The sequence below is a fragment of the Pan troglodytes genome, chromosome 13 (genome assembly GCF_028858775.2).
Source record: "Pan troglodytes isolate AG18354 chromosome 13, NHGRI_mPanTro3-v2.0_pri, whole genome shotgun sequence".
NCBI lineage: Eukaryota > Metazoa > Chordata > Mammalia > Primates > Hominidae > Pan > Pan troglodytes.
In genome coordinates this window covers 120,530,015-120,557,364 of record NC_072411.2, presented here as the reverse complement: position 1 = coordinate 120,557,364, position 27,350 = coordinate 120,530,015, and the positions used below count along the sequence as shown (strand labels likewise).

General features: G+C 52.9%; 2 protein-coding genes across 13 annotated transcripts in view; one reads left to right on the top strand and one right to left on the bottom strand.

The window, feature by feature from the left end:
* The window catches only part of TMBIM1 (transmembrane BAX inhibitor motif containing 1), a 32,339-nt gene extending 8,559 nt beyond the window's left edge, over positions 1-23,780 (top strand). The window contains exons 1-13 of one of the 10 annotated variants that reach the window (XM_063790748.1): positions 5,400-5,524; positions 12,059-12,230; positions 15,805-16,046; positions 17,845-17,945; positions 18,618-18,682; positions 18,880-18,933; positions 19,406-19,456; positions 19,999-20,038; positions 20,303-20,340; positions 20,520-20,607; positions 20,874-20,969; positions 21,893-21,946; positions 22,355-23,780. In XM_063790748.1, coding sequence (XP_063646818.1) covers positions 15,845-16,046; positions 17,845-17,945; positions 18,618-18,682; positions 18,880-18,933; positions 19,406-19,456; positions 19,999-20,038; positions 20,303-20,340; positions 20,520-20,607; positions 20,874-20,969; positions 21,893-21,946; positions 22,355-22,501 — 936 coding nt within the window. In that variant the 5' untranslated portion in view covers positions 5,400-5,524; positions 12,059-12,230; positions 15,805-15,844 and the 3' untranslated portion in view covers positions 22,502-23,780. Of the gene's footprint in view, positions 1-5,370; positions 5,525-10,682; positions 10,788-11,134; positions 11,654-12,054; positions 12,231-15,804; positions 16,047-17,844; positions 17,946-18,617; positions 18,683-18,879; positions 18,934-19,405; positions 19,457-19,998; positions 20,039-20,302; positions 20,341-20,519; positions 20,608-20,873; positions 20,970-21,892; positions 21,947-22,354 lie in introns of those variants that run through there. The other 9 variants (XM_063790747.1, XM_063790749.1, XM_063790751.1 and 6 more) reach the window with 9 other exon arrangements.
* The window catches only part of PNKD (PNKD metallo-beta-lactamase domain containing), a 76,328-nt gene that overhangs the window by 48,863 nt on the left and 115 nt on the right, over positions 1-27,350 (bottom strand). For 2 of the 3 annotated variants that reach the window (XM_016950480.2, XM_016950482.3), the window contains exon 2: positions 26,435-26,603. In XM_016950480.2, coding sequence (XP_016805969.1) covers positions 26,435-26,603 — 169 coding nt within the window. Of the gene's footprint in view, positions 1-25,028; positions 25,407-26,434; positions 26,604-27,350 lie in introns of those variants that run through there. The other variant, XM_516087.7, reaches the window with a different exon arrangement.

Here is a 27,350-nt window from a genome sequence, read left to right as displayed (position 1 = left end):
TTGAGATGGAGTCTCCCTCTGTTGCCCAGGCTGGACTGCAGTGGCGTGATCTCGGCTCACTGCAAGCTCCGCCTCCCGGGTTCATGCCATTCTCCTGCCTCAGCCTCCTGAGTAGCTGGGACCACAGGCGCCTGCCATCACGTCCGGCTAATTTTTCTATTTTTAGTAGAGACGGGGTTTCACTGTGTTAGCCAGGATGGTCTCGATCTCCTGACCTTGTGATCTGCCCGCCTCGGCATCTCAAAGTGCTGGGATTACAGGCGTGAGCCACCGTGATTTCTTTTCTTCTCTCTTTTTTTTTGAGACGGAGTCTTTTTCTGTTGCCCAGGCTGGAGAGCAGTGGCATGATCTCGGCTCACTGCAACCTCTGTCTCCCAGGTTCAAGCGATTCTCCTGCCTCAGCCTCCGGTGTAGCTGGGACTACAGGCATGCGCCACCACACTTGGCTAATTGTTTGTACTTTTAGTAGAGATGGGGTTTCACTATATGTTAGCCAGGCCAGTCTCTAACTCCTGACCTCAGGTGATCCACCCCCTGACCTCCCACAGTGCTGGGATTACAGGCGTGAGCCACTGAGACCAGCCACAGTGTGATTTCTAAGTAGAGAGATGGGCCCCCGGCCTCACAGTCCTTTAGTGCCAAAGCTGGAACAAAACTTCACTTCTGAGACATCCAAATCCACCATTCTTTCCACTCCCTATTTCCTTAGGAAAGTGTTAAATAATGTTTATGAATAAGGCCAATTTTAAGGGGGAGGAGCCCCCATACCCCACCCCCACCTTATCTATCCCCCACACATCTATCATTCAAGCCTGAGAGGCTCCCTCCATCCCACTTTGGAACATTAGCATTCAATTCAACAGATGCTGGGTCAGGGCCGTGCCCAGGCCTAGGGGTGAATGAGACATTGTCCCTGCCCTCCAGTGGGGAGAAACAGGCACTTTCACCTCGGGCTGGGTTCAATGCCTCAATTCAGTAAATACGTCCTCTGAAAAGAAGCAACTTTGGGCGGCACGGTAGCTCTTGCCTGTAATCCCAGCACTTTGGGAGGCCGAGGCAGGTGGATCACCTGAGGCCAGGAGTTCAAGACCAGCCTGGCCAACGTGGCAAAACCCTGATTCTACTAAAAATACAAAAATTAGCTGGGCATTGTGGTGGGCGTCTGTAATCTCAGCTACTCAGGAGGCCAAGCAGGAGAATCGCTTGAACCCAGGAGGCGGAGTTTGCAGGGAGCTGAGATCATGCTACTGCACCCCAGCCGTGGTGACAGAGTGAGACTCCATCTCAAAAAGAAAGAAAGAAAGAAAAAGAAAAACAGAAAAAAGGCAACTTCTTTCAGAAAGTTAGTGATCAATGCATGGGTAGAGTAACACATTAAATGCTAGGTAACCAGGCAGCTATGAGAAGGGTTTGGAGGACCAATTAGTGGAGTCCTGGGGCTGGGCTGGAGGGTGGCAACAGAGAAAGTTCTCTGGATCCACTGCTCCAATTAAGTTTTTCCTGCCCATGTCCTTCAGGTTCCACCTGGGCCCACCCCTTCCAGGCTGCCACCACCCCCTCCCACCAATCACTAAGCTTTAGCTAGTCCTAAAATAGCTAAAATAACATCCAGTCCTAAAATAAACATCAGCCTAATCCCTTTCACTCCTCCACCCCTCTTCCTGCAGCCATGGACTTGACTCCACTTTCCTCCTAGGTAGTGTTGCTGGAAAAATACAACCAGTTAAATGTGAATTTCAGATAAGCAATGAGTACTTTTTTTTAGTATAAGTATTTCCAAATATTATATGGGGCAGTGGGATATGCTTATATGAAAAAATATTGTTTGGCCGGGCGCGGCGGCTCATGCCTGTAGTCCCAGCACTTTGGGAGGGTGAGGCGGATGGATTGCTTGAGCTCATGAGTTCAAGACCAGCCTGGGCAACATGGCAAAACCCTGTCTCTACAGAAAATACAAAAATTAGCCGCGCGTGGTGGTGCTCATGTCTGTAGTCCCAGCTACTTGAGAGGCTGAGGTGGGAGGATGGCTTGAGCCTGGGAGGTGGAGGTTGCCGCGAGCCAAGATCGCACTACTGTACTCCAGCCTGGGAGTGCAGAGCCAGACCTTGTCTTAAAAAAAAAAAAAAAAGGTTTGTTGTTTATCTGAAGCTCAAACTGGTTGCCTTGCATCTTTATTTGCTAAAGCTGGAACCCTACCCCAGGGGCACCACCAGAGCCTCCCCAACCCTCCCAAACTCTCTCTAGGTGGTTATTTTCTGGCTCCCCATTGCTTTCAGGGTAAAATCTCAATTTCTGGCCCCCTGCCTCCTTGGCCAGCCCTATTTCCTACCCCTTCTACCCCACTGCACCCTCCACCCCCCATCCTAGCTTGCTGGGGCAACTGGCCCTAAGTCCCTTGCCCTCTGCCTGGAGAACCTTCTCCCCTCCTCCGAATAGGCTGGTTCCTAACACCTCCTAACACTCTACTCAGGTGTCACCTCCTCTGAAGTCCTTTCCCGAACCCCCACCCCATTCCCCACACTGGGTTAGGAGCTTTCTCTGGGATCTGGAGGAACCAAGTGAATATTTCTTTATCTGCCAGCACTTGTCAAACTGTCAACATTGTAATAATCTGTCATTTTACTGGCTCCCTTAGACTGTGAGTTTCTTGAGAGCAGGGGCTGTGTTCTTTCAGCCTTCTCATTTCTAGAACCGGAAATTCCTGTCTGGTTGGCAGACAATAAGAGCTTACTTAATAATGTTGCAGATAAGGCCCAAGAGAAAAAAACATCATTTATCGAATGCCTATTGCCAGCGAAGCACTGCTGCTCTGGGCCAGCCGCTTCAGGTGTTATTTTTGACCTTATAGTCAGAAAAAGGGCTCTGGAGAAAAAGCACGCAGCAAGGCTTGTGTGGGCTTGCCTCGTGTGCCCCATGTCCCACTCCCCCAGTCAGACAGATGTGAGTCGCTGGTGATTGCTGGTTGGAAATGGAATCTCCTTGGATATTAACCATCCTGGTGGTTCTAGAAAGTGGAGGGTGTTTTCTGGAGAAGGGGCCTGCTATGGTGGGAATGTTGTTGTCCCCGCTCCATTCATTTGTTGAAACTTAATCCTCAATGTGATAGTATTAAAAGGTGGGGCCTTTAGGAAGTGATTAGGTCATGAAGGCGGAACCCTCTGGAATGGAATTCGTGCTCTTAGAAAAGAAGCTGGTGGCCAGGTGCAGTGGCTCACGCCTGTAATCCCAGCACTTTGGGAGGTGGAGAAGGGCAAATTGCTTGAGCCCAGGAGTTCAAGACCAGCCTGGGCAACATAGTGAGACCCTGTCTCTACAAAAAATACAAAAATTAGCCAGGTGTGGTGGTGCATGTGTGTAGTCCCAGCTACTCAGGAGGCTGAGTTGGAAGGATTGCTTGTACATGGGAGGTCAAGGCTGCAGTGAGCTGTAATTGTGCCATTGCACAGAGTGAGATTCCGTCTCAAAAAAAAAAAAAAAGAAAAAGAAAAAGAAAGGCTGGGGGGGAGGTGTCTGTTTGTTCCTTCCTTGGCCATATGAGGACTCAGACGATATCATCTGTGAAGCAGAGGGAGCCTTCATCAGACACCTAACCTGCTGGTGCCTTGATGTTGCATTTCCCACCCTCCAGAACTGTGAGCAATACATTTCTGCTGTTTCTAAATTACCCACTCTAAGGTATTTTTGTTATAGTAGCCCAGATGGACTAAGACAGCGCAAGTGTAGAGAGCATGAAAAAATGTCGGGGATCTGGACAGATTCCATGGGCCATGCATTTCACCTAGGGCGCTACTCCTTGAGCAAGGGGGAGACAGACACTGAGCAGAACTGTACTTGCTCTGGTGAGATCACACCTTGGGTGGGGACTTCCTAAAATGAGGTTCTTGGCCCATAGGAACTGGAAGTACATTGAAGGGTTGGGGTGTCTGGGGAGCTAGCCCACCATAATGGCCACTAGTCCCCCTAAGTAACTCCTACTTAAACTATATTTACAGAAATAAACATACATAGTGTGTGTATGGGGGGCAGTTTTAAAAAATCTGTCTTTTTTTTTTTTTTTTTTAATCTCTGTTTTGGGGCTGGACGCGGTGGCTCATGTCTGTAATCCTAGCACTTTGGGACGCCAAAGTGGGCTGATTGCTTTGAGCTCAGGGGTTTGAGACCAGCCTATGCAACAACGTGAAAACCCGTCTCTACAAAACAAACAACCAAACCAAACCAAACAAACAAGCAAACAAACAAAATTAGCTGGGTGTAGTGGCACACACTTGTAATCCCAGCTACTCAGGAGGCTGAGGCTGGAGAATCACTTGAAACCAGGAGGAGGATGCAGTGAGCCGAGATGGCTCCACTGCACTCCAGCCTGGGTGACAGAGGGAGATCCTGTCTGGAAAAAAAAAAAAAAAAAAAAAAGACATTCAGTGGTGGTGTGGTGCTGACCTATAGCTATTAACACGAGATAAGCACTTTAAACAGAGTTGGTCAACTACTGGCAGCCTTGGTGTCATGGAAAGAACTTGGACTTTGGAACCACAGAAACTCAGGCAAGCCTCGGTAATGTTTCTCTTTTTAAATTGAGACAAGGTCTCTCTATGTTGCCTAGGCTGGGTCTCCAACTCCTGGGCTCAAGCCATCCTCTGGCCTTGGCCTCCCAAAAGTGCTAGGATCGCAGGTGTGAGTCACCATGCCCAGGCTCCAGTAATATTTCAGAACTTCCTCAAAACTGTTTCCTCCTTTGTTACTGCATTCTTCACTGGGATGAGGGTTAAGACCCACCTAACAGTAGTAATCTACATCTCAATGTAGGACTTCTGAATTCTGACTCGAGGAAAGCACCTGCTTTCCTGGTTGAGTAATTATAAACAGAGATTCTAGGTTTGCATGTTTGCAGTTTTAAACTCGAAAAGTGCATTTATCTCAAAAGCACAGAATTATCAAGAATTTTAATTACTGATTTATCTCTAATGTAAAAATGGGAAACAAATGGCCTCCAGTAGGAAATTAATTTAATCCGCATAGCCATGCAATGGAATACTTCACGGCATTAAGATTGTGCTTTTGAAGACTATTTAGTGAGAAGAAAAATGTTCATCATAAAACAGTAAAAAGAAGGGCAGTAAACAAAACAGCATACAATATACCCCACTGTAGAAAAACAAAATACATACAGAAATGTAATAGCCAAAGAAGGACCCAAAGCGAAGGCTTCCCCCTGGGAACTAGGAGGGGTGGAGAGAAATTACTTTCTTCCCTGCATTTCTGTGTCTTTTCTAGCTTCCTATCAGTATCATGTATTGCCTTTAAATCCGAAAATACCCCTGTGTTATTAGTGAGGCGTCGTCGGGGCTCTGAGAGGCGCGCGCGCCCGGGACAGACCCCTGCGCCCCCTGGCGGCGCCCTGAGGCCCCGCCCCATGAGGCCGGCGCGACGGGGCGGGGCGCGGAGCCCCAGCGGAGCCTAGCCCTGCCCGGCCCCGGAGGACTTGCAACACTCCGAGACCAGGAACGCTCCGTCTGGAACGGCGCAGGCAAGCCAGGGGGCCGGGGCCGGCGCCGTTGGGGACTGTGGGCGGTGGGGACTGGTCCAGGGCTGGGGTGGCCATGCGCCGGGGCGCCTAAACTTTTCGGAGCGCGCTCTCGGCTTGCCCGCTCCTGGGCCCAAGGAGCCCGTTCCAGATGGGGATCTCCCCGCCTGGCCCTTGGCGTTTCGCTCTCCCTGGGCGCGCGGGTGGGCGGCCGGGTCTGTGGCACCTAGTTAGCCTTGGGAGCCCAGCAGCGTGTTGTGGGCACTGGTGAGCGGAGCCAGGGTCTGGGGGTGTCCTCGTGTCCCCTCTTTCGGGCACGAGTGGCCTCTCTGTCGCAGGGCCTATCCACCATGCCCGCCCGAGTGGCCAGCTGTGTGGGATGAGGGCTTTCATGGCCCTCAGCTGGTGAGAAGAGGGAAGAGGGAGGGGAGACAGCCAGGGCCTGGCACGGACCCAAGGTTGCCCCCACACGCGCTGAGGCCAGTCTCGGTGTAGACAGGTGAATATTTAAGGGGTGGGGAAGGGGGGGTCCTATCTTGCAGCTGGGGCAGAAGCCAATGAGCAGCTCAAGTGTTTGGCATGGGGAAGTGGCCACCTCTATCACCATGACTTTGCCCTCTGCCAGTCCCACTTCCAGCCACTGTTTCCCGGCTGGGTTCACAGAACTACAGGGGAGTAACATCCTCCTCGTGACTTCTTTGGGTTAGAGTGAAAACAAAACAGAGAAACGGGAAAAGGGAAAGCAAGTGGAGAGACTGGGGCAGGAGCCAGGGACCAGTGGGAGGAAGCAGAGGGAGGCTGCTGGGAGGCCAGGCCCTGACCTTGTGGGGTCGGCACCAATTCTTGTCCTATGGGGTCTCCATCTCCTCTCCCTCCTCTGTGGCCTCTGCGTGGTACCCAGGAGTTTGGGGTTCTACCTGAGCACCCTGGACATGGGATAAGTAGGCCTGGGAACGCAGGTCAGAGCCAGATGTCATGGAAGGGCCCTCAGGTGTCCAGTTCTCTGGGCTCTGAAATATTCATCTCATTAGTGAGCTTTGGTTTCCAAGCTGGCGACTTTGGGCTGGCCAGTGGTGGCAGGGGAGCCAGGTGCCTCCTGGGGCTGCTTTATTGGCGCAAAGGGGGAGCCATACTTTCTTCTCACCTGCCTCCTCTCTCTGTCTCTCCAGTCATGAGGATCCAGAGAACCAGTTTATAGCTTAAATGGAAGAGGCAGGACCACAGTGTCAGGGGCCCTGTCTTTCTGTGCTATGACCTCAAGGCCTCACTTGTAAAAATGAGCACATCAGAGAGGTAATGATGGGTTATCCTGTAAGTGTTGGGAGAGCCTCATGTCATGAGCTGGGGTAATAGCCACCTGGGCTCAGCCTCCTCCCCTGGGAATGGGTGCCTCAGCCAGACGCTGTCTACCTCAGAGCACCTCCAACCGCAGGCCTCACCCTGGGCCTTTCAGAAACAGCAGAAGCCACAGAGAAGGGAAACACACATACTTGTGTGTTTTCAGAGGGCTGAACTGGGAGGACCAGAGAGTGGAAGCTCATACAATTCTCTGGGAAGAAGTTCTGCTAACAACATGGCTGATCATGACATGGGCCTTCTGGACCTATTCTGTTGGGGACACAGTGGAAGGGATGACCTTGACAGAATCTTCCAACCCTAAGATTCTGGGATTCTAGGCCAAAACCTGGGTCTTGTTTTGAAGTAGAAATGATATCCAGAAGTCGACAGGCTACAGTGGCAGGTACCTCCATTGGTGGGAAGGGAGATATTAATAAGCTCCCACTTTTATCTGTAATGATTTGTGCTTTGCCCCGTTGCACAGAGGTGAGGTTAGGGGTGCCCGTTTCCTGGTTCTGTGGTAGCTGGATATGTCCCCCAGCCCTTGGCAGTAAATCCCACGGTGGGATAGCAGCTGTGTGGAATGGGGGAAGGGGAGGACCCTCGCCAGAGATCCTGGCACTGGGCTGACCCCATGAGAGTGAGAGGGCATGTCTAGTACTTCATGTGACTGCTCTGAGGGGCAGCTGGGTGTACGCACAGAGGTTTTAAGAGACGAGGAATTAGGATATGAATGATTCTCAAGGTTGGGTGTCTGTAATACAAAGGTGGCCTGGGTCAGCATCCCACAGGGTGTTAATAGGTTTGCCTCGATAAAAGTGGCTCAGGCTTAAGGGAGTTTGAAGGAACACTGGGTTAAACAAAGTTGAACAGGGTTGCTTACTGCAGGACTTCTCGGGGCAGAATATGCCATTGTGAATTTCCAAGAAGGGGGTGTGGATTGTTTCTCAAGAGTCATCTGTTTCCAGCACTCATTCATTAACGTCTCCTGGGGCGTGTTCTTTAGAACGGTCTGGGAAATGCCTGGCTAGGTGATTCTGTTTCTCCACTGTGGCTCCCATAAACAAGTCCCTACTCCTTTCCCCCACGTGGGCTGATTTAGGGATAAAAGGAGGCCAGGGGAGGTCATTTGCCTGGATTCCTGCAGCTAGTTCATGAACCCAGGTCAGTGGACTTCCTGCCTCCTACTCTTTCTTTTCTAGAGTGTTATATACTGTTTAGCTCGGGCGTAACTGATCACCCAGGAAGAGCTGGCCGTAGGGTCCAGACAGCATTATGGGGACAGTTTGGGAGGGTGTGGACAGCCCCATAATGAAAACATGCCATGTACTTCTGCCTCTGAAGATGTCCTTGGAAACAGTTACACATCAGTAGAGACCCCCCGGTGTAGGTTCTTGGGGAGCCATGCCATTCTGCCCTGAAGCTTCCTGTTAGGCTGTTCATTCAGAATCAGAAACTGGCAGAGTGGACTTTGATCTTTCAGTTTTTTTTTTTTTTTTTTTTTTCTGTTGCCCAGGCTGGAGTGCAGTGGCATGGTCTCGGCTCACTGCAACCTACGTCTCCTGGGTTCAAGTGATTCTCCTGCCTCAGCCTCCCGAGAAGCTGGGATTATAGGCATGTGCCACCATGCCCGGCTAATTTTTGTATTTTTAGTAGAGACGAGGTTTCACCATGTTGGCCAGGCTGGTCTCGAACACCTGACCTCAAGTGATCCGCCCGGCTCGGCCTCCCAAAGTGCTGGGATTACAGGCGTGAGCCACCGCGCCTGGCCATTCTTTCATTTGAGGGGAATTGTCTTACTGATGTTAAAACTGGGTCTAGAGATGTGGCTGTCACAGTGGAGTCAGTCCCAAAGCCAGGACAAGAACTCGGGTCCCCATCTCCTAGCCCAGGACCCAGGCTTCAGATCAACTTTCCGCAGGGGAAAGAAATAATGGTAGCAACAACAGCTTGCTCAGCTCCTTTCTATCTATTGTTTTGATCTTTGCTGCCTTGGCCCCACCCTGGTGCTGCCTATTCACGCAGGTGCGTGCTACAGATGCCTCAGGGGCTTCTACTCCTGCCTGATATAAAAGCAAAGAGGCTGAATTTTAAATCAGGTGTGAGATCTATGCTTAAACTCATCTCTGCTGTTTGCCTGCTGTGGGACCCTAGATCTCTTTTTTTCTGAATTTCAGTTATCTCATCTATAGAGTGGGATGAGGGTAAGAATACCTCACAGCACTGTTGCAAGGATCAGATGTGCCTTAGTTACTATAGGTTGAGTGTCTCTTATCCAAAATGGGACCATTTTGACAATTTCCTTCCCTCCCTTTTCTTTTACCCACCCCAACTCCCTTCCACCCCCAAGAAAACACTTTACTCTCCTACTCGAGCATATAGTCACGATAGCCATGGGGGCGGACATCTACAGTGGCAGAAGCACATGGATTTTGGATTTTTTCGGATTTGGGGCTATGTATATTATACTTACCGGTTGAGCATCCCTAATCTGAAAATCCGAAATCAGAAATGCTCCAGTGAGCATTCCTTTGAGTGTCATCTTGGTGCTCAAAATGTTTTAGATTGTGGAGCATTTTGGATTTTGGAAATGAGGGATATTCAACCTGTACTTTCTTAGTTATATAGTAAGTACTGGAAGTGGTTCAACTACTCTAAGTGGTTCCCTTCCTTCCCTAGTTATTTTATTTATTTATTTTTTGAGACAGAGTCTCCCTCTGTTGCCCAGGCTGGAGTGCAGTGGCGCCATCTTGACTCACTGCAAGCTCCGCCTCCCGGGTTCATGCCATTCTTCTGCCTCAGCCTCCCGAGTAGCTGGGACTACAGGCGTCCGCCACCACATCCAGCTAATTTTTTGTATTTTTTAGTAGAGATGGGGTTTCACCGTGTTAGCCAGGATGGTCTCGATCTCCTGACCTCGTGATCCGCCCACCTTGGCCTCCCAAAGTGCTGGGATTACAGGCGTGAGCTGCCATGCCTGGCCCCTTCCCTAGTTCCTTATTGGGGTTAGTTATCAGTCTCCTTTGTCTGTCTCTTTCCCCTCCTAATGTTGAAGTTCAATGAAAAGACTGGAGATGATGAAACAAAGAAGGAAGTGAACAGGGACTGTGCTCAGAAGTATTATAGCATCAGCCTGCTAATGGCTTCCTCTTCCCTTATCTGTACTCCCAGGCCATCCTGACTTGGGTGGGGTAACCTGAGATTATCATTCTGATCACAGGATTCTGCTCCAGACAAGGGTGGCGGAGCTGCGGTGCCTGGGTCCTCTCGTGATCCCCAGGACAGCCTCTCCCTCCTGGGAGCTTGGAGCCACCCCTCGGTCTCCATGGGTCCAGAGAGAGGCCACCCTGGCTAGAGAGGGGGCTGGGAGGGGTGGCCTCGAGTTGGGGGCCAGAAGTCGAGGGCTGGCTGTCTTTTGTTTTTTGAGATGGGGTTTCACTCTTGTTGCCCAGGCTGGAGTGCGATGGCATGTTCTTGGCTCACTGCAACCTCTGCCTCTCGGGTTCGAGCGATCCCCCTGCCTCAGCCTCCCGAGTAGCTGGGACTTCAGGTGTGGGATACCACGCCCAGCTAATTTTTTGTATTTTTTAGAAGACATGGGGTTTGACCATGTTGGCCACGACGGTCTTGATCTCCTGACCTCGTGATCCACCTGCCTCGGCCTCCCAAAGTGCTGGGATTACAGGCATGAGGCACTGCACCCGGCCCGGTCTTAACTGTTTCTGAGCTGAGAGGTGACTAGAGAACTGAGAGAATGGTAGCTTGTTCTGGCCCCTCCTTGGGAGAGGGTGTGTGCTGGTGTCCATCACTCAGAGAGTGGGCGGGGCTGGGAAGGGAAGTTCCAAACCCATGACCAAGAAGAGGGCTGTTCTGGGGTGGAGCAGGAACTTTCTTGGCTCTGGGGTTTCCTTGTCTGTCAAATGACCAGGTGAGATCCAAAGTCTAAGCCAGCTCTGATATTTTAGTGTTTAGATCCCTGTGGCTTCATCCTCTTAGTCCCAAAGTCCAGGCTGATGGAAGGATATTTAGTTGATTCTGGGCCCCCTTGGTGCAGAATCAGGCCTGGTGACTTGCCCAGACACTCCTGGGTATATCTTTTTACTCATTTGCTCTCGTGGCTATGAGGTCAGCTGTGCCCTGGGGTAGGAGGATAAAGTGTTTTCTTGTGGGGGCAGATAAAGGAAAAGGGAGGGGAACAAATCGTCAGATCTGGGCTGTGCTCCTGCGTCTGCTGGGTGGGGTTTCCTGAGATGTGCATTCTGAGCTATTTTTTCCACTCTGGGCATCCGTCCCTGGCAGGGAGGAGGGCAGGCTGCCTGGACCAGTCAGCTGCTCCTTTCCATCCCTCCCTCCAGTACACATACTCTCCTCTTGCTGTAACCTCAGTCGCTCAGGCCTCCTCTGCAGATTCCGGAACCTTAACCCTTCAGATACCCCCAGGAGAGCCCCAGCCGGGGCCTCAGTAGGCCGACAGCAGGATTACCACACTGAGAGGGCTCCAGGGGAGGAGGTGCTTCCGCTTCTGCATCTGAAAACCTTGACACCCAGCAAGTCCTGCTGTCTGAGCTCACCCACTTGTGCTGCTGCTGTGGTAGAAAGCAGGGGCTCTGGTTCCTTCCTAATGGGGGACTGGGGCCCTGAGAGAGGAGCAAACTTAGATCTATAATGGGCAAGGATAGGGCACAGTCTGAATGCCTTGATAACAGGCATTGTGAGGCAAGGAAGAATGTTCTAATCGAGCTGTCTGCAGACAAGGGGCTTGCTCCATGTTGCTGGAGTTCCTTCAAGCAGAAGGTGGGCCAGACACAGTGGCTCATGCCTGTAATCCCAGCACTTTGGGAGGCCTCGGTGGGTGGATCACTTGAGGCCAGGAGTTTGCCAGCCTGGCCAACATGGTGAAACCCCGTTTCTACCAAAACAAAAAGAAAAACAAAAACAAGCAGAAGGTGAATGCCTACTGTATTTTGGGAAAATTCAGGCTCCCAGTGGGGACCTTAAAGTCCCTGCAGACTGTGAGCCCCTCTAGTAGCTGCTGGCAGAACCCAGATCTGATTTCTAGTCCTCACTCTCTGTCAATCTCGTGATCTCTCTCCCCTTCTCCCTCCTTCCCTTATCCTCCATTCTTCTCTAGCCTCCACCCTTAGACATAGCTACGAAAGTAAACACTGACCCTTTCCCCCTTTGCTGCTACCTAGGCAGATGCCAGCCCCAAACCTCATCCCTAGCGGAGGCCTTGCTGATGTGGAAGTGGCCAGGGCCCTCATGGAGGCTGGGCAGGAGCCCAAGAGCAGGCTCTAAAGCTGCCAAACCCGGCAGCCCTGGTCCCCGGAGGCTCTTGCCAGTCTGACAGTGTTCTTGGCACTGCTCAGAGGTGAGTGTGGCTGAGTTTAGCAACTCCCCTGGCTAGCGTTAATGCTGGGGTTTCCTCTCCTGTGCCCAGGTCTCTCTATGTAGACAGCTAGGATCTCGTCCTGTCCCTAGGACCAGCTCGGTAACCAAGGACAGGTCCCTGTGCTGTGGCTGTCTAGTTGGTAAAGTGAGGGGTTGGCTGTCCTTGGGTGAGTTTCTGTCCAGCTCTGACCTTTATGTATCTCCAAGCCTGGGCCACCCTCTTCTCCCGGGGCCGTTGGCCAGGCTGTGAGCCCCGTGGTGGTGTGGAGGGCCTGAGTAGTTTGGCTTCCACTTGTGTCAGCCTCCTGTTGTCATGAGAGGGTTTTAGATGGAAGCTATGGCAGAAGTGATGAGAAGGTTGGATAGACAGGGTGTTTTCAGGTTAGGGATTAAGAGCAGGGGCTTGGGAGTCAGTCTTGGGGCTCATTTTGACTTCATCACACTCTAGCTAGGTTATCTTGGCCAAGTGATTTAATTCTTCTGTGCCTCAATCTCTTCATTTGTAAATGGGAATAATAATAACAGTATTAACTTGCTGGACTGTTGTAAGGATTTAATGAAAATAACCAACCTTTATCCCCATTGATCAGGGGTCGGGTTTCATTCTAAGCACTTTATGTGTATTTTCTTTTTTATTTTCTTCGAGACAAAGTCTCACTCTGTCACCCAGGCTGGAGTGCAGTGGCACGATCGTGGCTCACTGGAATCTCCGCCTCCCAGGTTGAAGCGATTCTCCTGCCTCAGCCTCCCGAGTAACTGGGATTCTAGGCGCCTGCTGCCATGCCCAGCTAATTTTTATATTTTTAGTAGAGACGGGGTTTCACCATTTGGCCAGGCTGGTCTTGAACTCCTGATCTCAGGTGATCCACCTGCCTCGGCCTCTCAAAGTGTTGAGATTACAGGCGTGAGCCACTGTGCCCAGCCTTCTATGTGTATTTTCTCACTTAATTTTTATAGCAACCCCGTGGAGGGTACTATTACTAGTGTGAGACCCATTTTCCAGGTGAAGAAACTGAGGCATAGTGAGTTGAAGTGGTCATGGTAGTTTCTGGTGTGGATGGGCTGGTGGCTGAGGTACCCGAAGGACTGGCCTGGAAACTGCTGTGTGCAGGCAGGCCTACTAGCTAGCACATGCTTCTGAAACCAAAAGCCTGAAAGGGAGGGGCAAGGGAGGCAGGAGTGAAGCTCTGAGTCAGCACCCGCTGAGCTGCACCAGAACCTTGGAGTCCCCGCGGCCCATCCAAGGCTGACCCTTCTCTCTCTGAGTCACCTTTCACCAGGTGGCTGCCACAGCCCCTTGGTCTGGAAAGTTAGCTGTTTGCCCTGCTTGGCTCAGAGGAGGGAGCAGGGGCAGCTCTCTGGCCGAGCAAAGGTCAGGCCCTGCAGAGCCGAGTTCCCAGAATCATAGTCTGTTGTTAGAGGGGGCAGTGGGCTTAGAGGTCATGTGGCCCCCACCTTATTTCACAGAGGTGCACCCTGAGGAGGTGCTGGGACACGTCATGGTGACATCACGGTTGGGGTTTCTGCCCACAGAGCCTTTCCAGCCAGTGCTTTTTTTTTTTTTTTTTTTTTTTGAGATGGAGTCTCACTCTATTGCCCAGGCTGGAGTATGGTGGCGCGATCTCAGCTCACCACAACCTCTGCCTCCCAGGTTCAAGTGTTTCTCCTGCCTCAGCCTCCTGAGTAGCTGGGACTACAGGTACACGCCACCATGCCTGGCTAATTTTTGCATTTTTAGTAGAGCAGGTTTTCACTATGTTGGCCAGGCTGGTCTCGAACTCCTGACCTCATGATCTGCCCACTTCAGCCTTCCAAAGTGCTGGGATTACAGGCGTGAGTTACCGCACCCTGCCAGCTTTGTATTTCTGACCTGACATTCTTGCCCTGGTTCTATCCCAGCCCCTCTAGGGAGATGAAGAACAGCTTTCCTCAAAATAACCCACTTAGAGACCTGGACTTTTATTCAATTCCCCCTCCTCAACCCTCCCTGCCACCTTCCCCTCTCTGAATTATCCCAGTTGTCATAAGAGAGAAGAGATAAGACAGTCCTTTATTTGATCCCCAAACTATGCAATGTGCCCTAAAAAGAGACGCTGGTCTCTCTTGCTTCCAGCAGAGCCTCTGAGAGCCTCTGGTGTCTGCTGACCTGCGTCTGGGGCTGTCCTCCTTGGGGATCCTAAAGCCCCCTGTAGATGCTCTAGAAGAGGTGGTGGCCCTGTCGAGCCCAGACTGCCAGGGCTTGTCCTTACTGGGGATGCAGGGGCCCTCTAGGGGCTTCCTTAGCTCCTCCTAAGCCTGCATCTCTGCTACCTCAGAGGGACCACCAGGCCCAGAGGACAGTAACTGGCAGAGGAGGCATAAGAGCACCGCATAACATGAAGGACCTGGACCCAGGATCTGGAAGGCCTCCGTCCTGGTTATGCCACTGACCTGCGAGTTCTGGGGTTCTGGGGAATCACTTCCCTGTTCAGGGCCTGCATTCTCTCATCTGAAGTGAGCATTTGGGGCTTATGGCCTTGAGGTCCCTTCCAACTCCAGTTTGGGGTTCCCTCCCCCTGGTTTCTTGGCCCTCCCCGGCTATGGGGCTCTTCCTGCTGCAGGGAAGGCATTCCCTTGACCTTGTGGCCTGATTCCTCAGCTCTTTGTCCTCCCTGCTAGCACTGCACCTGGAAGACAGGTAGAACTCACAGAGAGCCTGGGATTCAGAACATCTGTCTCCCCCTCCGGGGTGGGGGTAAGGGGGAGGGCGAGGGGCTGTGCACTCACTCTCTCTTCCCTAGCAAGGCCAGAGAGCAGCCGTGGTCGCAGGCTGCCACATGCCTTTCTGACACGCCACCGCTGTTATTTGAAGGAACCAGAAAGTCCTGTCTCAAGCTGGCCCTTTGGCACAGCCTCCCTGCCCCCAGCCCCTGTACCACCCACCCCTGCTTCTCAGGCTTCCTGACTCAGCCTGCCACTGGCCCCCGGGTCCCTGGATCCCTTCCTCCTCGGGGCCTGGCAGCTCTGGCACTGGGGCTAGCTTGTTTTCCTCCACTTCTCCCCCCGGCTCTCCACTTTGAGCCTTGGCTCCAACCCAGCTCTGGCTTCCAGGCCTGGCATCCCCATCAGCTGTGGCAGGGGCAGAGCTGACCCTTTCAGAGGGTCCCAGCTGGCCCTGTGAGTCGCCAGGAGGCTGTGCCTGGCCCTTCTGGCTTCTTCGCTGGTTCTGCCATCAAGCCACCGAAACTGGAAGGTTTTCTTAAACCACAACAGGGAGTTCCCAGGCTCCCTGGTTCCCTCTCTCCTCAGCGAATCCTTCCTCCTGCTTTCCTATGGCTGGGGAGCTGCACAGTGAGAGGCCTGTGGACTAAAAGCAGGCGCAAAGGCAGCAGGGACAGGAGCCCAGTTGGTGGGGAGGTGGCCTGTGGACAGCAAATCACACGCTGCCCTCTAAGGAGAAAATAGGAGGTGTTCCTCTCCACGGAGGCAGCCTGGACAAGGCTGGAAGTGGGGCCACGAGGCTGAGTGAGCCGGGCCTGGGCATTCACGATTGCTTTTCTCCTCTCCCATTTCAGGTCCCAGCAGCTGGGGTTCCCCCTCAGCCCGTGAGCGGCCATGTCCAACCCCAGTGCCCCACCACCATATGAGGACCGCAACCCCCTGTACCCAGGCCCTCCGCCCCCTGGGGGCTATGGGCAGCCATCCGTCCTGCCAGGAGGGTATCCTGCCTACCCTGGCTACCCGCAGCCTGGCTACGGTCACCCTGCTGGCTACCCACAGCCCATGCCCCCCATCAACCCGATGCCCATGAACTACGGTGAGTCCTGGAAGGGCAGATGGAAGGTGGGTGGGAGGGACAGCACTTGGAGCAGATGAGGCCACCACCTCCTGCCCCTTTTCTCTTCTAGTTTCCCTTAAATCCCTTTCTCATCTTCTCTGTTGAGATCTCTCCCTCTGTTTCTGTCTTTGTTACCCTCCACTTTTTCCCTCAGCAACTGGCCCCCAGCCACTTGCTGCCCCCTTTGTTCAAGGAGATCCATGAGGCATGTCCCAGAACGTACACACCACAGGAGAATGGGGCTGGGCCAAGTAATGACTCCTGAGGGGTTACCTCAGGGCACCAGCTCTGTTTCCCAACAAGCGGCCAACAAGCTGCTGCCACCTCCCAGACCTGTCGACTTCCTTAGGAACTCCTTTGGGAACCTGAACCACTTTCCTCATCCTTTAAAGTGAAATCTGACTTTTGCAAAAGACATTGGAGCCAAGTTTGGTAAACATCATGGCAGGGACATGCTTGTGTTTGGTCAGAAATGAGGTGAGGCCGGCCGCGGTGGCTCACGCCTGTAATCCCGGCACTCTGGGAGGCTGAGGCGAGCAGATCACCTGAGGTCAGGAATTCGAGACCAGCCTGGCCAACATGGCAAAACCCCATCTCCACTAAAAATACAAAAACTTAGCCGGGTGTGGTGGCGTGCACCTGTAATCCCAGCTACTCAGGAGGCTGAGGCAGGAGAATCGCTTGCAATCCCAGGAGGTGGAGGTTGCAGTGAGCCAGGATCGCACTACTGCACTTCAGCCTGAGCAACAGAGCAAGACTCTGTCTCAAAAAAAAAAAAACCAAAAAAAACAAAAAACAAAACAAAACAAAAAAAGAGGCCGGGTACGGTGGCTCATGCCTGTAATCTCAACACTTTGGGAGGCTGAGATGGGCGGATCACGAGTTTGAGACCAGCCTGGCCAACATGGTGAAACCCTGTCTCTACCAAAAATACAAAAAATGAGCCGGGCGTGGTGGCATGCGTCTGTAATCCCAGCTACTCAGGAGGCTAAGGCAGGAGAATTGCTTGAACCTGGGAGGTGGAGGTTGCGGTGAGCCGAGATCACGCCTTTGCACTCCAGCTTGGGCAACAAGACCGAAACTCCGTCTCAAAAAAAAAAAAAAAAAGGAAATGAGGTGAAGTTAGAGTGCAGTGAGTCTTCCTGGGTGGCTCAAGTGTGGATTTTAAAAGTAGTTCCCAAAGAGGCATTCAGGCATTCAGGGAATGTTTGCAGCCCTGCAGCATCTCTGAACCCCAGAGGGGTGTCAGCCAGCTCTCACTTGGACATGTGCGCTGGTGCGGATCTGCGCATGGGTCCTGCACAGTCACGCACACCCTTTGCACACCTGCCTCTGTGAGGCTGATGCAGATCCCTGTCTTCACCTCTATCCCTGCTGCTGCACAAACTGCGCTCTGCCGCCCTCCTTTTCTCCGACCCTCTGTCCCCATCCCCTGTTCTGCCCTGGCTGGCTGCCCCAGTGGATGCCCATACCTGTTCCTACCTGGCTTCCCCACTACATCATGACCCCCCAGTGAACCCCCAGTGGCGTGGGCTGGGCACACAGGAGCCCTCCACAGATGCACGTGAGGAACGTTTCCCACCTAAGCCCCCTCGTGACAGGCCGGCTCTGGGTCACTCTGAGGGTGTCTAGAAGACCCCAGCTTGGGAGAAGAGTTCCTGTTATAACACTTGTCTTTTGGCTGGAGATCCCTGAGACTTTGAGATTGTCAGGGAGGCTTTGGGATTGATGCCACATGTCTCAGGTCCCCAGCTGGTCAAGTGTCATCTGTCCCTAGGCCCAGGCCATGGCTATGATGGGGAGGAGAGAGCGGTGAGTGATAGCTTCGGGCCTGGAGAGTGGGATGACCGGAAAGTGCGACACACTTTTATCCGAAAGGTAAGATACGCGCTGGGAGGTGGGTGTACCTGGGGCCCCTCAGGCTGTGGGACTGGGAAGTGGGTAGGCCACAGTAGCCCCAGGGCATCAATTCCATGAAATACACTGGCTGCCTGTCTTCTCTAGCCTTGTCTGCTTCTCAGAGGGGCACCTGGCTTCTCTAACCCCAGGGTTCCCTCTCTTTTTGCACCTCTCTTCTTGACCATGTTTTGGGAGGACACATTCAGTCTGGGAGAATCTCCTAGGTGGGCTCTGCCACAGTGCCCGCCTTCCCCAGACATCTTTCTCCCCTTAGACTATAGGCAGCTTGGAGCCAGAAATGATCCTACTCGCTTGTAACCCACCCTCTCCATCTCACAGCTGCATAGAGCGTGCAGACTGAGCTGCTGGGAGTGCAGAGGCCATACTGGTAGAGTATGGTGGCCAGGCAGGGCAAGTCAGTAGTCACCGAGGCTGGTGTTGGACAGGGGGGGAGATGGCAGGGAGCATGGGAGCGGGGCTGAGGAAGAAGTGCACATAGCCTCTGAGCCAGGCATCTCACTGGGGTCGCCTCTGGGCCAGGCTGCAGCTAGGGAGGGTTCTTGAGTGGGAGGAAAGTATTGGGGGCTGGCAGCTTCCTGGGGCAGGCCAGGGGTGCCGGATGGTGACCCATGCCCGGCCGTCTGTGTCCAGGTTTACTCCATCATCTCCGTGCAGCTGCTCATCACTGTGGCCATCATCGCTATCTTCACCTTTGTGTAAGTCTCTAGGCCTTGCCACCCACTCCTACTGCCCTGGGGGTTCAGGGTCACCTGCTGGGGGTGTGGGTGGTGGTGGGCCCTGCTCTCAGGGTGACCATGGGCAATTAGAGAAGGTGAAGCCAGGGCTGCCTGGCTGGCCTGGGTGGGGCAGACAAGCCTCAGGGTGACTACTCCTGTCCTCCTGTGCCCCACAGGGAACCTGTCAGCGCCTTTGTGAGGAGAAATGTGGCTGTCTACTACGTGTCCTAGTGAGTGTGTGCTCTTCTGTGGTTGGGCAGGGAGGCAGGGGTGGCAGCTTCTGTTTCTAGGTGACCAGCTTTGCTCAGGGCAGGATCAAAATGCTTTTTGAGAGGGCCCCCAAGTTGGTGCCAGTTTCCCGTGCCAGAGGGTGTGGGTGTGCGTGCCCAGATGAGTAGCAGACCCCTAGAACTCGAGAGCAAGAGTGGGACCTGCTGGTGGTGGTGTGCACGCTGCGCTGCAGCCCCCATGTCCTCTCAGCCCGTCAGCTGCAGCCTCCCCAGACCTCCTTCCTGGCCGGAGCCTGGTGCTTCAGAGCATCTCAGTGACCCTGGCTGGGGGTAATCTCGTTCTTGCTTCCTGTTGAGTTGCTTCCCCTCAGACTTCCAAACAGCTATTTGGGCCCTAAATCACTGGCCTGGTGTGTGCTGCCAAGCGGGGCAGGTTTGGGCCTGAACTGCTTCCCCATCTCTTTGTCCCTAGTGCTGTCTTCGTTGTCACCTACCTGATCCTTGCCTGCTGCCAGGGACCCAGGTGAGTCCCAGAGACTTAACACAGTGAGAGGGGTGACAGGGATTGGGATGGGGGCCGAGTATTTTGGAAAGAAAAAGGATTCCTTTATAGCAGCTGAATGGAAACTTACAAGAAATGAGGAGGAGGATGACGATCACAGCTACTGTTCAGGTGTATACAAAGGACCATGTGTGTGCAGGAGCTAACTAGCTGTCACTCTTATAGTAACCCTGCAAGACAGGTAGCATTTTAGCCAGTTAACAAATAGGAAGAACCCGAGGCTCAAAGAGGCTGAGTAGCTTTCTCCCCATCACACAGGCAGCCAGTTTAAGAGTTGCAAACCAATCCAGGTGTTTCTGGCGCCACAGCACAGGTCTGTCTCATTGGCCCATGTTGTCCCTGCGTACCACACCTGAACAGGTGCCAAAGGCCATGCCAACCTCCCTCCTTGGAGTCAAGGCTTAATCCTCCAGGCACAGGAGCCAAGCGCTTCCTTCTGCTGTAGGAGCCTCTGACGCCTGAGGGGCCCAAGTCATTTAATCAAGGCTTCTCTTTCCCTTCAGACGCCGTTTCCCATGGAACATCATCCTGCTGACCCTTTTTGTAAGTCTAGAAGGGTGGCAGGAGGGTGTGGAGATGCTGTGAGGGAGACTGCTCCCAGGGAAGGGATGGGGACCCATTTCAGAAGGATGTCCTGGCTGTCTCCCCCACCTTATCTGGGCCGCCTGTTCTGATCTCCTCTGTGGCTGTCTCTTTCCAACTTGGTGGCATTCCCCAGCTCTGGCAGAGGCCACCATGGCCACTCCCCCAGCGCCCTGCCTTCCTTCCTTTTTAAGTGTTTCATTCTTGTCTCTCTCCTTCCCTTAGACTTTTGCCATGGGCTTCATGACGGGCACCATTTCCAGGTACATTCAGGGATAAAGCACCACTCTTGGGAAATGTGTATTGTGGGGAGTGGGGTGTTCCTGGGCCGGCAGCCAGCTGCGTGGGTGGATTCTGGGCAGGTCCCCTCTGGAAGTGGTGATTTTGAAGTCATTCATACGTGGCTTAATGCCTCTTGTCTGTAACTCCTGCTTCTCCCCAGTATGTACCAAACCAAAGCCGTCATCATTGCAATGATCATCACTGCGGTGGTATCCATTTCAGTCACCATCTTCTGCTTTCAGACCAAGGTGAGGGCATGGAGGGCCCTTCCCTGGCCCCCCGACTCCCCTTTCTTATCAGGCCCGGACCCTGGTACACTAGGGATGTTCCCTAGAGACCTGATCCCCTTCTCCTCATCCGCACCTACAAAACTGTGTCCTGTTTCTGTCCTTAGAATGTTGTGGACATTCCCATACCCCCTAGGAGGCAGCACTGGGACTCCCTGGCAGGGCCAGTCTGACTGGGCTGGTTGTCACAGCCATCTGACAGGTGCCTCTTTCTCGCTTCCTGGCAGGTGGACTTCACCTCGTGCACAGGCCTCTTCTGTGTCCTGGGAATTGTGCTCCTGGTGACTGGGATTGTCACTAGCATTGTGCTCTACTTCCAATACGTGAGTGTCCCAGGAGAGCTGGGGTCAGTGAACCCAGTGCTCAGGGCAGACTTCCTATATAGCATGGTCTCGCAGGCCCCAAAGGTCCCCGGGGCAGGCTCTGAACTCCAGAACCTCTCGACTGGCTAGCAAAGGCACCAACGTGGAGGCAGCATCCTTCTGGGTGAGGGTAGACTCTCTATGTGGAGATGGGCGGCCTTGGAGCCAGAGCACCTGAAGCCCTGGACTGCATCACTGCACTCCTAGGGGAAGGGGTGGGTTCAGTCTGCCTGGCAGCTGAGAATCAGGTTCTCGGAGGCAGACTGGGAGAGGAACCCAGAGGACTGAGATGATGGGCCTGGGTGGAAGGGACCTTGGGGGGTCTCTGGATCCAATTATTTCCTTTATTCTGTTCAGCTGGGGGAGAACAGTGCCGAAGGGGAAGGATGGGGACATGAGGGCTGCCTGCCCATGGGCCAGCTCTGTCCTTCTGTGGACGGCCACCTGTGGGCATGTCATGCGGGCTGTCCTGTGGGTGCTCCCGGATTTTGATACTCACCAGAGGGGTTGGGGGGCCTCCCTTCTTCCTTAGTCTACCCCTCCCAGGCTGGGCTGTAGGAACTGGTCTATTGAATGCTGGGTCTGCCCCTTTCAGAGCTGTAACTCAACTGCTTTTTTTCTAGAAGTATAGTAGACACTTGTGTACCTTGACTGGCTTTGGAGATTGGTTTTATACAGCCATTGCAGGATGGCCTCTGCTTTCTCTGCTGGATATATCACCAGTCTTAATTTCCTCCAAGATCTGGAAAGGCAGTAGCCTTTCATGGAGAGCTAGCTTCCCAGCTCTACCCACTCTCACGCCACTATCCCGGGGGAAGCTGGGGCCTGTGGGCCTGTGGTTTGCTGAGGTTTCTAATGCCATTCTCTGTCCCCTTCTTCCCCAGGTTTACTGGCTCCACATGCTCTATGCTGCTCTGGGGGCCATTTGTTTCACCCTGGTGAGTAAGTCCCAGCCCCACTCTAGGAAGGGGAGCTGAGGGGATGAGGGGAGGAATCTAGGGAAGGGGGCATGAATTTAGACTGCCTGGGAGGCAGGGAATGGGGCCATAGCAGGCCATTCCTCTCACTACTGTCCAGAGATTCCATTGATTTTTGTGGGCACTCTTGCCATCTCTTGTTCAAGCTGCCTGCTATTAGAACACTAGTCAGCCATATTGAGAACGGTGTGTCTGCCTCCTTTCCTAGACTGTGAGCGGCTACAGTGTAGAGCCCATATGTTATGCTGTGCGTTAATGTGGCCCTAAGCACTGTGTGGCGCATAGGCCCCCAGGACAAATCTGCTGACCAAAAATGAGCTCTGGACACTGATGCCTGAGTTCTCACTTCTGGCTTCCCTATCCTTGCAGTTCCTGGCTTACGACACACAGCTGGTCCTGGGGAACCGGAAGCACACCATCAGCCCGGAGGACTACATCACTGGCGCCCTGCAGATTTACACAGACATCATCTACATCTTCACCTTTGTGCTGCAGCTGATGGGGGATCGCAATTAAGGAGCAAGCCCCCATTTTCACCCGATCCTGGCGCTCTCCCTTCCAAGCTAGAGGGCTGGGCCCTATGACTGTGGTCTGGGCTTTAGGCCCCTTTCCTTCCCCTTGAGTAACATGCCCAGTTTCCTTTCTGTCCTGGAGACAGGTGGCCTCTCTGGCTATGGATGTGTGGGTACTTGGTGGGGACGGAGGAGCTAGGGACTAACTGTTGCTCTTGGTGGGCTTGGCAGGGACTAGGCTGAAGATGTGTCTTCTCCCCGCCACCTACTGTATGACACCACATTCTTCCTAACAGCTGGGGTTGTGAGGAATATGAAAAGAGCCTATTCGATAGCTAGAAGGGAATATGAAAGGTAGAAGTGACTTCAAGGTCACGAGGTTCCCCTCCCACCTCTGTCACAGGCTTCTTGGCTACGTAGTTGGAGCTATTTCTTCCCCCAGCAAAGCCAGAGAGCTTTGTCCCCGGCCTCCTGGACACATAGGCCATTATCCTGTATTACTTTGGCTTGGCATCTTTTAGCTCAGGAAGGTAGAAGAGATCTGTGCCCATGGGTCTCCTTGCTTCAATCCCTTCTTGTTTCAGTGACATATGTATTGTTTATCTGGGTTAGGGATGGGGGACAGATAATAGAACGAGCAAAGTAACCTATACAGGCCAGCATGGAACAGCATCTCCCGTGGGCTTGCTCCTGGCTTGTGACACTATAAGACAGAGCAGGCCACATGTGGCCATCTGCTCCCCATTCTTGAAAGCTGCTGGGGCCTCCTTGCAGGCTTCTGGATCTCTGGTCAGAGTGAACTCTTGCTTCCTGTATTCAGGCAGCTCAGAGCAGAAAGTAAGGGGCAGAGTCATACGTGTGGCCAGGAAGTAGCCAGGGTGAAGAGAGACTCGGTGCGGGCAGGGAGAATGCCTGGGGGTCCCTCACCTGGCTAGGGAGATACCGAAGCCTACTGTGGTACTGAAGACTTCTGGGTTCTTTCCTTCTGCTAACCCAGGGAGGGTCCTAAGAGGAAGGTGACTTCTCTCTGTTTGTCTTAAGTTGCACTGGGGGATTTCTGACTTGAGGCCCATCTCGCCAGCCAGCCACTGCCTTCTTTGTAATATTAAGTGCCTTGAGCTGGAATGGGGAAGGGGGACAAGGGTCAGTCTGTCGGGTGGGGGCAGAAATCAAATCAGCCCAAGGATATAGTTAGGATTAATTACTTAATAGAGAAATCCTAACTATATCACACAAAGGGATACAACTATAAATGTAATAAAGTTTATGTCTAGAAGTTAAAACCCTGTATGGCTCCAGGAGTATGTGTGGCTCTGCCCAAAGTATCCACTTCTTCCTTCTGCATTCTGGCTTGGGCTATCCCACCTTTTCCAAGGTAATCAAATACACTTTACTGCAGCAGTTTCCGGGGATGGATGCAATAGACTAGTGAAGGCTCAGGAGTTGGGTGGGGAAAGGGAGAGCTCAACCCTATCACACTGGATCACTGGATATGGAAGAGACCTCTTGGCCGTAGTGCTTGACCTTTTCTGCACCATGGACCCTTTCCAAAAGCTCATGAGAGCTAACTCTCTTCCCCAAAGAGCTGTATGTATACCTACAGTTTTGCAGATGGAGGAGGGGATGGACTGCAGGTTCAGTCCATGTCAACTCCAGTCCCATCTTACAAAATGAGGAAACTGAGCCTGGTGCGGTGGCTCACACCTGTAACTCCAGTACTTTGGGAGGCCGAGGGCGGTGGGGGGGAATCACCTGAGGTCAGGAGTTTGAGACCAGCCAGACCAAACATGGTGAAACCCCATCTCTACTAAAAGTACAAAAAAAAAAAAAAAAAAAATTAACTGGGAGTGGCGGTGAGTGCCTGTAATCCCAGCTACTCTGGAGGCTGAGGCAGGAGAATCACTTGAACCTGCAGTGGAGGTTGCAGTGAGCTGAGATCATGCCATTGTACTCCAGCCTGGGCAACAAGAGTGAAACTCTGTCTCAAAAAAAATAAATAAATAAGTAAAAAAAATCAAAAAAAAAAAAATAAAAACACAAAAAGTAACTGGGCATGGTGGCACTCAACTGGGGTCCCAGCTACTCAGGAGGCTGAGGTAGGAGGATCACTTGAGCCCAGGAGGTGGAGGTTGCAGTGAGCTGACGATCACAACACTGCACTCCAGCCTGGGTAACAGAGCGAGACTCCGTCTCAAAAAACAAAAAACAAAACAAACAAATGAGGAAACTGAGGCCCAGAGTCGAGTCATTTGGACTCAGTAAAGAGCAGTGCTTTTTTTTGCCTCCACACCCTGAATACCTTCTTTGATTCTCTTTATTGTTTCAAGGCTGAGCGGGACCCCACCCTCCTGGCCGGCAGCTCTGAGGGCTTGGTCCCGAGGGCCCGAGGCCTAGGCTGGTTGCACTTAAGTCTCTGGGTTTGCCCCACCATCCAGCTGGGAACACTGAGCTCTGTGAGAGGGAGCACACATGAGTAACCAGCCCCACCCTCTGCCCCTCCCATCCCAAGGGACTCACAAACCCAGACCTGGTTCCTTTCTACTAAACACTCAATAACTTTATTTGCCTTTGGCTGGCTCCTTGGTGTGGGGCGGGGTAGGGTTTGGCAACAGCCTGGGCTTCATGCGCCCTCTGGTGGACCTCAGAGGCACGAACTGGAATCTGGGCCAAACCTGAGGACTTAACAGTCAATAGTCTAGGAGGGTCGCAGCGCTCCTCAGGTCTGCACCCCAGACTCAACATCAGGGGACGGGGCACTCTGGGAGGAAGCCCTGAACCTCTGGCTCTCATACTCGCCCGTGTTGGACAACCGCATGTTCTGCCGAGCCTTCATCTGCTTCACACGGTCCTTGTCCACTTCCCGCTTGGTGAGGATGAAGAGGAGGATACCACAAGGGAAGCCGATGGCCCTACGGGTGGGGAGATGTGCACGGGGTTTGGGGAGGGGCCAAGCCTGAGCCAGAGGAGCTGGGGGGAGTCATTCTAGCTTCATCAGTTGCATGAATGCTGCAATACCTCTTATAGTCTATTCATCCTCTGTGCTGGCTGCTGGAGGGACCCACACAAATCAGATCCTGTCACTTCCCTGCTTAAAACCCCGTAACTCCATCACTTCCTGGCCAAGTCCAAACTCCTAGACATGGCACAAAAGGCCCAGTGTGGCTGGGTCTCTGCCTGCCTCTTTCCTCCTCCCCCCTAGAGCCTGATCCTCAGCACGAGCCCTGCATTCCTGCAACAGCACCTGTGCAGGATTTTCCAGGCAGCCCTGACGCTTTCCCTCTCTGAGACTTGGCCAAGGTACCCTCCCAGTTTTCCCCTCTTAAGCTAAGTAGCCACTGCTTGGGAGGCACTTTGGTATGGGGGAAAGAGCATGGAGTCACAGACTAGGTGAGAATCCTAGCTCAGTCTCAGTTCCTTCCTCTGTGAAATGGGGATGTAATACTTATCTCAAACACTAAAACATTACATGGCAAAGTACTGGCACACCTCACATGCAGAAAAAAATGTTGATTTCTTCCTCCTTTCCCTTTAATATTGGTCAATAATATGTATTAAGGTCAGAGTCAGAGCCCAATCACAATGTTCATAACGCCTTCTGAGTACTACTATACAACTAGTACAAGCTCACATGATCTCAACGAACTACTTACTTAAACTTGGGTCTCACTCCAAGCTCCCAAAAGGGAGGATGAGGCCAGGGACCCAAGTCTGAATCAGATCAACTCAGCTTACTCCACAGTAGACCCACTGTCTTCTCAATTCCACATACTTTCCCACCTCCGCTGCCCCACCCCTCTGAGATTCCAATCGAACCCAACAATTCTGTTCCCACAACTTTGGATTCAGCTCGCCACCTGAAACTTGGAGAAGTTTCTAAGTCCTGCCCTCCCCTACAAGCCACACCCCGTTGGTGGGCAAAGGGGTGGTTAAAACTCACCAGGCCAGTCCCACAGCTTTCATGGGGTTCTTGCCCCTCTTTCTGGGAATGTATTCCAGCTCCGGGGATAGGGGTTCAGGTTCCTCCTTGCCCTCTGGGGAGCTGTGGCTTTGCAGGGCCCGGGTCCTGTTATGAGAAGCCTTGTTAGCTGTGGCTCCTGCGAGAATCCCTGTGGATGGAGGTAAGGAAGGTCAGTAAGAAGAGATGAGAAGAAAGCAAGCGGGGAGGTGGGGGGCAGTAAGGGCTTGGGAGGAGCGGCTGAGATCTGGGGAAGGGGAGTGACTGCAGTCTGAAGTAACAAGTGCCAAGGAGAATCCAAAGGGAAATGGGAAAATCGCCACCGAGGTGGCACCTTTGGAAGCCACTTCCACGTCACTGCGGGCTCATCACCCTGGTGCCAGGACGAAAAGCTTCGCTGTTCTTCCTCAGACAACAGCATGGGAAGGACTGCAGTGGGACTCACATAAGACGTATGAAGGAAATCCGGGAAAAGGTTTTGAAACTGCAAATGTTAGCACTGGAAGGGACCTTAAAGATAGTCTACTCCATCCCCTGCACTGTACGGAAGAGGAAACTGAAGCCCTGAGAGAAAAACTGCTTTGCCCAAGGTCAAACTGCTAATTATCCGGGGCTGGAACCCAAGCCTCCAGAAGCCCGGGGCTCTTTCCTCTGCACTGCGGTGAGTGTGAAACACCTGGAGCGCGGGAGTCCAACAGGCTTCCTAGGAGCTCCCTCTTGAAACAAGACCCCGGAGGTGTCGAGCAACCCGAAGGCGGGGGGATGCACTGGGTGACCTCTAAAGAGCATCTCTGCACCCCCAGACTCTAAGATCTTGCAGAAAAGTGTGGGCAGGAACCAAGAGCCCTGACCTCCTGCTATCGTCGGGCTGGACGTGAAAGAAAAGGGATCTTCTGCA